Source organism: Melanotaenia boesemani, chromosome 14 (assembly GCF_017639745.1).
Source record: "Melanotaenia boesemani isolate fMelBoe1 chromosome 14, fMelBoe1.pri, whole genome shotgun sequence".
NCBI lineage: Eukaryota > Metazoa > Chordata > Actinopteri > Atheriniformes > Melanotaeniidae > Melanotaenia > Melanotaenia boesemani.
In genome coordinates this window covers 23,534,679-23,545,357 of record NC_055695.1, presented here as the reverse complement: position 1 = coordinate 23,545,357, position 10,679 = coordinate 23,534,679, and the positions used below count along the sequence as shown (strand labels likewise).

General features: G+C 37.3%; 1 protein-coding gene across 1 annotated transcript; it reads left to right on the top strand.

The window, feature by feature from the left end:
* Positions 1–2,854: 2,854 nt before the first annotated feature.
* creb3l3a (cAMP responsive element binding protein 3-like 3a) lies at positions 2,855–9,927 on the top strand. The gene is made up of 10 exons (XM_042006768.1): positions 2,855–3,015; positions 3,378–3,494; positions 3,666–3,903; positions 4,362–4,495; positions 5,259–5,369; positions 5,475–5,581; positions 7,331–7,399; positions 7,599–7,683; positions 8,064–8,157; positions 8,714–9,927. Exons 1-10 carry the CDS (start codon positions 2,995–2,997, stop codon positions 9,028–9,030), a joined length of 1,293 nt encoding a protein of 430 aa, XP_041862702.1. The 5' UTR covers positions 2,855–2,994; the 3' UTR covers positions 9,031–9,927.
* The last annotated feature ends 752 nt before the right edge of the window (positions 9,928–10,679 follow it).

Below are 10,679 nucleotides of genomic sequence, written 5' to 3'. Positions count from 1 at the left end.
CAGATGCAGTTCAGCTGCTCCTGCTGTTTCATAAATCCTCTATAATGAAGCTTCTACCAACCTACCCTCTGCTGTTGTTTGACAGCTGAGGTGGCTTTGCAAAGTTAATAATGAGAAGCGTATTTACCATGTCTATAATGCAGCTGAAAGCTCCAATTCCTAACAGCAAGTTCATGTTGCCAGGTCAAATAAGTTACCATCTTGAGGAGCAATATGACATCAGTAACTGATAAAATGATGGTTAAAGGTAGTGACTCATTGCATTTTTTTCTATATGGCAGCACAGAAAGGAGAAGAATAAAAGGAATAGTCTGACAATCTTACAAACACAGTCAACGTTGGGTGACATTTGTACCGTTTTCAAGTTTGTGTGTTAGGAAATGGACTGGAAACATGAATAGTACATAATACAAAACAAATGGGATCTCTCCAGAAGCACCTCAGAAACACATGTTTAATACTGTTTATCAAACTCAAACTCTGAAACAAATTTTCAATTAATCTTTTGCTCCGTGTTTATGTTAATGTTAATAGAAAACATGAAACTAACCAAATAATACAAAATTAAAAAGCCCAGAGTTGCTTAATTAACCTGCTGCTGTCATCCAGTCCCTGTTGCTGTTTTCCTGTATTGTCTCCTTTTTTTTCTAACATTGGAAGTTATCTACCTGACACAATATATTTATTTGACATTTTTTGTATTATGGAAGGTGATTTATTATGGAAGTTTACTTTGGGTTTAGATGATAAAACAGATTCACCCTTAAGCACATTATTTAGGTGTTAAAGGGAATGTCAGAGTTCTTTCCCAGTATTGTTTGGTTTTACCTCCACTATTTTTCTGGGTCCATTATTTTTTGAAGCCTCCATAACAGCCTGTGGCCATATAGCTTTCTATTTTATAATTTCATATCAGTTCATCCTGTCAAATATAAGTTTTCAATTAAAAAAAGAAAAGTTAGAGAAAATACTTCGAAAAGTAGTTCTTCCAACAAGAATGCAGGAGTATGTGTTGATGCATGACTCATGGAGGTGTCACATGGAGGTAGGACCCAGATGCAGGGCTGAGATGAGAGGCTAGCAGGTGAACTTAACTGAAGGTTTTATTATAAAAGTTACAAAAAGCACTGCCAAGACAAGAAGTACAACAAACTTTGAAAGACTGAGAAAGGGGCTTATCTTACAAACTGAAACAGGCACGACAAAATATGACTAAACATGAAAACTTCACAAACACAATAAATTGGCAATGAACAAAAAGCATACGCAGCATTTCAAAAGATTTGGAACAGGGTGATGTTTACCATCGTGTATATCCCCTTTTTCTGATAACAAGTCAGGATACTTGCTGGAGTTTTAGGAGAGGAATATCGTCCTATTCTGGTCTGATGCAGGATTCCAGCTGCTCAACAGTCCTTCATTGCTAGATTTTTCATATCATTATATGGTAAATATTTTGTATTAGTGAAAGACCTGTGACTGAAGGCACACCAGTTCAGCACCTGGACTCTTCTATTACAAGCTGCAGTATGTGGTTTGGCATTATCTTGCTGCAATATGCAAGGCCTTCCCTGAAAGAGTTGTAGTCTGGATGAGAGTAGATGTTGTTCTAAAACCTCCATGTACATTTTAGCTTTGATGGAGCCCACATCATAGACATTATTGCAACATCATACCATCAGAGTTGCAGGCTTTTGAACTGTTAGCGCATAACAACCTGGATGGTGCCTCTCCTCTTTAGTCTGCCTCTATGATTTCCAGTATAAATTTCAAATTTAGAATACCCTAACTACAGAAAGTAGCACATTTCACAGACCAGAGACGACGGCAGTGAATCTAGGTTGTGTTCACGCATGCTTACTTGCATGATAGGGAGCTTTAACCTGCATGTGTGGACTGCATGGTGAACACAGTGATTTCTGGAAGTGGACCTGAGTTTCTGCCCTAATATCCAGCAAAGAGTCATGTTTTTAATGCAGTTCTGTCTGAGGGCCTGAAGACCCAGTGATGACAGATTCTTCCTGAATCTCTGAATATTTTAATGGTATTGTACACTGTACATGGTGGGATCTTCAAAGTCTTTGCAACTTTACTCTGAAGAACATTTTTTCTGAAATTGTTCCACACTTTTAAGATGCAGTTTGTTACAGATTGGTGAAACTCTATCCATCTTTAAATTTCAGATGCTCTGCCTACCTTGTCAAAGGTGCTGTTGCTTGTTTGATTGCCAGTTGCTTTTCCAGCCTTTTGTCTTCTTTGTTTCCGCCATCAAATTCAAAATGAGTTAAGAGTTTCCATTTAATTATAAAATGTGTCAGGTTCAGCATCTGATATGTTGTTTATGTTCTATTGGGAATAAAATGCGGGTTTATAGGATTTGCAAATGACTGCATTCTGTTTTAATTTACACTTTACACAGTGTCTCAACATTTTTTAAATGGTGGTTGTACATTAATTGCTACATAGTTGAATGGATACAGTTTAAAAAAAACACTATTGTAGTGGTTTAATAATGTTTTCACTCTGTCACGTTTTAAGAAACAAATCCTAGTAACTTACTTTATAGCTTGTCTAATGTAAGGTTATTGTATTATGAATATATTCCAAAGGTCAGAGCTATCCTTATGTCAATGCACTATCAAAAAAAAAAAAAAGAAAAGGAAGCATCAGACTTTGGCCTTTTTGATGTCTCACATCTTACTAAGGATTTCTTGTCCACTGGCTCCAGACAGACCAGCTTTTGAGGCTAGTAAGTTGTGTACTCTTCGCTGCTCATTAGATTACTGCTATCTCTTCTCTTAGCCAATAACAAGAAAGCAAGCAGGTCAGCTGGGTGTGTTGTGTTGGAGTTTAAACTTTGGACCTGAGAAGAGGAGCTGAGAGATACAACGAAGACTTGTTAGGGAGACACAAAGAACTACTCCACAGCATAGAAGATCAAATATTTTGGATAGGACTCAGTTTTTCTGGGGGCTTCAACCGAGCAGGGAAACTATGGAGCACTACCAAGATCAGGTAAATGTTTTTAAATTTTGATTTTTCCTTTTAGTTCACAAAATGGAAGTCATTGTGGCAAAGGAAACAGGAAAGTCCCTCAGAACAAAGTTCAAGCTGGACTGTAAATGTAATGCTACATCCAGTTCTTAATTTATTAATCACAAATGCTTGCTTTTAGAGAGAGATAGAAAATACATAAGTCTTGGACTACAATTCAGAAAAACACACAACATAGGGTAAATAATGGAACACATATGGTAAAATACTTCAGATAAAATCATTGTGAAACTTGGTGGCAAAAGAAACCTGGATTTAGCTGCTGAAAATATGACAAGACAAAGGTAAAATACTATCATTTATCCTGTAATGTCTCATTCCAGGGCTGTGATTGCGCTGAATTGCTTGACTGGCTCTTTGATAAAAATGACGGAATTCTCCGTCACGAGCAAACAGGAAACCATGGCAACCATCACATCTGGCCATATGTGGAGCCTAATGTGCGTAAGGCTGTTGGTTCTCTAATGTCATTCAAAACTGCACCAGTACAGTCTTTTATTGTGTGCTTCTTTTATCATATGTCCCTGTACCGTAGCCTGTTCTCCATCTGTCACCATGTTAAGTCTCACAAAGACAGACTAATGATAGCACGTATGGTTCTCACCCAACAGATGCAGCAGACAGCTGAGCAGGCAGACGATGACTTTCTCAATGCCCTTCTGAGTGGAAATGATTCTGTGTCTGCCTCACCACTATGGTCTCCATCTCCTAGCGATAGTGGAATCAGTGAGGATCCTCCATCAGACCAGATGGACAGTCCTCAGCGCTCTGAAAGCCCCCCTGGGGACACCCAGTACTTTGGTACAAGACCTCAAACCAAGGCAGCCCTGGAAGCCAATGTTGAGCTCAGTAAGTGACATACTACCCAGGACCTGACAGAGAGAAATCAAAGGTCACAACCAATGATTATTTCCATTGGTTATAAATAAATGAGGGATTTAACTAGGATGTGTCTTTAAATAATTTAACCGACAATACACACACAAATATATATATATATATATATATATATAGATAGATAGATATAGATATATATATGAATCATCATGAAAGCAAAGGCTGCTTGTCATGACATCTTTAATATATCAATATGATGGTGTTTCTGCTTTTAATACCTAGTCTTATTTTACTATAATTTTTTTTTTTTTTTTTTTTTTTTACCTTAGTTTAATGTTTAATGAGTGTTTCATATCCCCCTGAATTCTCACTAGTTTGAGAAAAATCTGCATTAACTACTTTGTCTTATTAGGTTTATTGTCTGCATGTTCACTATGTTTATACCTGTGTTTGTACCTGTGTGGATGCAGATGGCTGGGAGCTCGGCTTCCCAATGGGCAAGACAAAGATTACACAGTGTCCTTCAGATGTACACAGACCATATCTGTCCTCTGGCTTCCCGCTGACAGTCAAAGATCTGCTACTCTCTGGCACACCAGAGCCGGTAAGTCTGTTCGGGTTGTGTTTGGCAGAGTCAGTAGGGATTGTATGGGTGATAAGGGGGAATAACAGCTATGTCTTACGGGTGTTTGCCTGCTTGATTTATATTCAGAACCTGTTTAGTTTAGATTTTCCATGATTGTGACTGTGTGCTTTGGTAATAACAAGTGAATGACTACACTCTGTAAAATCAGAAATTTACCCAATGGAAAGGTTTTTGGAATTGCAAATGTGAAATTCTTATTAATTAACTTTTTTTGTGGAAAGATGTGCTGAGCATGCAGCATGTCAGGTCTATCATCTGAAAGGAAAATTTGAAATTTGACCTTGCTGTTATGTGAAATCAGTGAATTGTATTTTATGAAGAGAGGGTTTCTTGTTCTAACAAATTCTAATAATCATTCAATTCACAAAGAAAGGATTGGTGTAATCAGGTCAGAATAATGTGTCGGTGCTTGTTAAAGCTGGCTTCATGTGGATTGGATTTAAGCTACCTATGAGTATTGATCCTAATCTTAGGTGCAGTTTAATAAAATGTAAGGGAGAGTGGCGGAATGCAGCTTACATTATCACACCATAATTGCTAATAAGTGGCCATGAAATGAAAGGGATGAATGTGCCTCAGTAGTCTACACTCATTAAACTACTGATGCTGGAGAAAGAGAGAGAGAGGGGGGGGGGGGGGGATTAGACAATAGGAAGAGACCAAATGTAATCAAACTGAGATTGTGATGTTTTCAATATTAGTATTCATATCTCATCAACAGCCCCCACAGCCATCACAAAAGTCAATTCAAGAATTGATTCTCAATGAGGATGAGAAGAAGCTTTTAGCAAAGGAGGGTGTCACGCTGCCCAGCCAGCTACCTCTTACAAAGGTAAATTGCTTTCACTTGAATACTGAAAAGATCTGTGAGCTGCTATAGGGTATATTATTCCCCACAGGTGCTTAAAATGTAAACTTTTACTCCTTTGTCAATCAGTATGAAGAAAGGATCCTGAAGAAAATACGCAGAAAGATTCGCAACAAGCAGTCTGCCCAAGAGAGCAGGAAGAAGAAGAAGGAGTATATTGATGGGCTAGAGAGCAGGTATGATCTTAACTTAACAATGATGTTAGTGAAAAACACTATCTAAATCATAAAGCATTTTCCTAATTATATTCCCATTTTACCCTAAAGGCACCCCATGGCAGTTCATTTCAGCACACCACGAATGTCGCTTTGTGTGACAGTGATTTTATTCTGACCTTTGTCATAATACATCCCTTCTTTTCCCATGTTAAGGCTTGGATATGCAGTAATTGCCTGGCAGCGCTGGGTAAAACATTCATAACCTTTTGGCTTATTGTAATTCAAGTGGTCTGACAGAGAAAAGTAGACCTCTGCACCTCCTATAATCTATGTATCCAGGCTTGAGAAATGTAACCTGGGACAATTACAGGTCATTGCTGACCAGATCAGGTAAGCAACAATTCCTGGCAAGTAGTAAGATACAGGATTTGAGTCTTGGTAAGGGCCTGATTGCTTTTCTTAAAAGCTGGATTCAGAGAAGGAAGAGCAGCTCTGCAGGAGTAGTCAACACAAAGCTGGTCAGTCCAATTTCTTAAATTGGACACAAATGTTTGTAAAACCAAAGCTAAATTTGTAAAAGAAAAAAAAAATCTAGCAGTTTTGTTTAATTATTTATTTTTTAATGTAAACTGGACAAAAAAAATTAAAAGGATTTTTACTATTATGAGCTCATTCTTATTCCCATAAATAAATACGTTCATTGCACATAGTTGAACTAAATTATGCTCCTGTGTCTAATGTTGAATAGTTTTGGACTTGTCTGCAATTCTCTGCTAGATTGTGACTTACTTTCTGAATCACTGAGCACTGACAGACTGTAGGCAATGTTGGCAATACCGTTGGCTTTTTTTTCAGACTCAGTTTTCAGTCCCACACAGCAAATATTGTGCAGTGTTTGTACCCACAGTCAGTATGTCCAGATATGCAGGGAATTTGACATTGTTTTTGTCTTTCTTTGTTCTGTAGTATACAAGAAAGATTTACAGAACTAAGAAAAAAACACTAATACTAAAACGTACATAAAATGCTAAAAAATAGAAAGAAGTACATATGAAATTAATACAAATATAGACCGAAGGATAAAAGAATAACAAAGAATTATGAAATATTATGAACTTAGTTGCTCCACAGCAGAAAATGTTGCAGTTTTACAAGTGAGGCAAAAAAATGACACAACTTAAATATCTTTCATATTCAGTTTCTGGTGTATATTTAGTTTAAAAAAATTAATATATGTTGACTTCTTCAAATGTCTTTCTATGTTTGTAAGTTTTTACATCTCACTAATTGACTATAAATAGTGACATTTACATTTTAAGTATTGATACCTGACCTGGGGAAACATTGCTGCACCAATGGCATCTCTGACCACCACCAAGCATTCAAACATTCTTACACTTTTACAACACTTTCACTTGTGAATGGTTTGGGTTAGAGATAAATGATCTCCTATAGATAGTTAGGCTTGGATAGTACATAGTTAGGGGATTGCACAAATTGAATGAGCTTACAGATTGTACCATTCACAAGTCACAATTCGCATCATGTTACGTGGACACTAGTGTACAGAAAACATCTATATATTGCCATTTCACACATTTCAAAACACAAACTGTGACATTTTCAGTTTTTGACTGATTAAAAAAATGTTCATTGCTGAGCTAAATATCATCTTAATAACAGGGCTTTAATGAAAAGTCTGTACATGAAATAATTTGATCTCTGACGGATTTCATCTGGTGCTGCTTCTGCTGTTATTCCTTCTAGGATGGCTGCTTGCAGTGTGCACAATCAAGAGCTACAGAGAAAAGTGTCCCAGCTGGAGAAATGCAACATGTCAGTGGTTTAAAAATGAAATTTCTCTTTACTTTCATTCACCCTGTTCTGTAATCATGTGGCAATTTGTTATGTCATTTCTTCTACTCAGAAACTGCCACTGATATTTTGCCTTTTCTTACTTCACATCTTTTTAATCCAGTTATTTCTGTCTCTCGGTTCTCTTTGACTTCCTTTTCCCCTCCGTTCCTCTTTGCAGGTCACTGATGGAGCAGCTGCGCAGGCTGCAGGCTCTTGTCATGAATTCATCAAACAAGCCAGCTCAGACTGGGACATGTGTTCTGGTACGTGTGTTTGTAATGTGTGTGTGCCAGAACCAGATAAACTGCTCAGACACATCTTTTGATTGACTTGAAAGCCAAAATGATACAAGTTAAATTACCCATTAAATAAGGGATCATTTATAAAGCTACAAGAAGGACTAATCATCAAACAGCATACAAAAAGAAGCACTCACAAATAGAAATACAAGATCATAATAAAACTGCTCTGTGCAGTAGAATAATGGGCTAAATCTACTGCAAAGACAGCATGGCAATGTTTACCACTTCGCCTCAACATTGGAAACAGGGAGGAAATTCATACATATTCGATCTATATGTTCAGCTAAGCAAAAAACATATTTCCTTTTTCAAATTCTGTGTTCTTTGCATTTTATCTTTAGGTGCTCTTGCTGTCCTTCTCCCTAATCCTGTTCCCCAGTCTCAAGCCTTTCTCTGACAGTAAGGTCAGCCAAGACGACTTCAGTCCAGTCAGAAGTAGGTAACCTTCAGCACCACAAAGTTCATTGCGGCCACCGGCCAAGTAATCCAGCTCCTCTGTGTCACAGCAGTGAAGGTTGTTAGAACTGCAGGCACACCCACAGCTGGAAAGGCTAAGCTAGAGCCTCACAGCCTGCATGGCATGTCTAAAAGTTTGCAGTGAAACGAAATGAATTGCTAAGGAAATACTTTATCTAAAGCAAAATACACAATAAGTTAATAAAGTTGTGTGTATGTGGTGGTTTTGGCCCAGGGGGAGGAGGAGTGGAAGTGATTAGTGGCCTAACACAGCCTAAACACAGGGTTTAGGCTGTGTTACATAGAGGCTACATTTCAAGTTTTAAGAAGTTTTTAAAGTCTTTAATGTCTTCTGGTTCTAACAGTATTTGCTCATAAATGCTTCCATGAATACACACTCGCACACTCGTAGACACACTTGTCATCCACAGTTCCAGCTTATATGGTAAAAAAATAATAATAAGCAGAGCTTCATGCCCACAGAGGCTTGACCTTATTTATTTTTTTTTCTCTCTGTGTCTTCTTTTCCCTTCAGTCCAGTCACGGTCCTTGCAGAACCTTCAGGCTTCACGTGTGCTGCATGTCACTGACTCCCCATTTTCCACCGACGATGAATCCGAGCTTCTGCAGCAGCATTTCTCCAGAGAGCAGGGATTGGAAGATATTACTATGCTGATGGAGAAGCTAGATGTACAACAAGAACAGTCTAGTGTGGAGTCCACACCTCTAAACAGCAGTCAGGAAGACAGTCTCAGTCATTTCCATGTAGACCCAATTACCGGTCACATAGCTGCTGTGACTTTAATTCCCCAGCGCTCTGCCACTCTACGACCACATGCAGATGACATGTAAGGGATACAAAGAGATTAATCCCATGAATCAGTCCTACTAATGTAGGGAGTAGGGAACTATCAGGGAGTGTTGTTTACACAAACAGGGAAATTAACTTTTGATTATTCCTGTTTTATCTTCAATGCATTAGCATTCTTTTCCACATTTGTCATACTGTTTTTTTTTTTTATTGTTTGTTTTGTTTTGTTTTGTTTTGTTGGTTTTGTTTTGTTTTGTTTTGTTTTTTAGAAAATGGCTTGTTCACCAAGAAGTGTGGATACTTTTACTTCTGTCCTTGTTAAGAAAATGTCAACATTAATTAGCAATCTAGTGAGTTAAAACCTGGGCAAATAGAGCTTTGATGGTTTGTACAATTTTTATTCAAATGGCTAATTTAGAAAAAGTAGGGTTGGATTGTTGTTTTGTTGTGTTTTTTTTTTTTTTTTAAGCATGCCTTCTCTGTAAGATTTGATTACAACTGTCTAGATTCATTCATGGATGAAATAAGGTGTCACAAGACTATTTGTAATACCGTGAACTGTTATGATGTTTCTGTTAACAATCAAAAAGCCAGTCAAAGCACATGGGCGACAACTCACTTGACAATTTTGCTAATCCTAAAACTCTGCTAGATCATCAGAGCCCCCGAGTGTTGTTGCTTATATTGTCAGCAGTATCTCAGGAACAGTGGTGTGTCACTCTCTGAGGTCAATTTTGATCGATAGCTTATCCTTTTGGTGATCTACAGAAGTTTTCCAGGCAATAATATCCCATCCTTGAGGTTTACAATCCATTCTATATGTTAAATCCATGATGAGTGATCCACAATAACATAATTTTTTATCATTTTTTTGTAATAAAAAAAGAGATTGTTATCACTACAATGTTGATAAGACAAATTAAATTATGATGATGTCACTTCCTGTCAAACCTTTGACCATTTGATAGCTTAAATTGACGTAATGTCTAATTAGAAGCAGCCAAAGATCAACAAGTGAAAAGAAAAAGTTATATTTCTGTCTAAAATAATAAATAAATAATGGCCCTTCATGGCTGGAATAAAACCACAATTGCTACAGAAACCAGCTGAGCTGGATTTAGTTTTTGTAAGGATTGAGGGTAAATAGTAGCAAAAATAACCAAATAGCTAAAAACACCAGGAGGAAAAAGTGTAAATATGTAAATAGTTTCTGTTGTGTTTTTGTTTCAATGCCAATATTTTTTTCTCCTGAAAGCCAAGACTTTAGTAAATGATAAACAGATGAGAAAAGGCTTGGTCACTGTTGATCTGTGTGTTATTTCAACAAAGTACAGTTAGTAAAAAAAAAAAAAAAAAAACATCTGTCTTTTTCTTTTGGGTGGTCTTTATGGTATGGTCTATTGTTACATTAATTTTACATCATTTTAGCTTCATAATCTGACAACCAAAGCTGTCCTGAAAAAGAGTCTGTATGTTGATTCTGCCTATAGGGTTGAGGTTCTACATGCATTTTTACATAAAAAAAAAACCCAGGTAGACCAAAAACAGGAAAAATGGCTAGGAGTTGTTAGTGTTAAAAGATCCAGTTTCTAGAGAGGCAATCAAAGGGCAACTGAAGAAATTTTGATGTCAGTGTAGACGGGATTCACAGAGAGGAGAATAGAAAACTGGGCCAAAGGTGGGACAGATG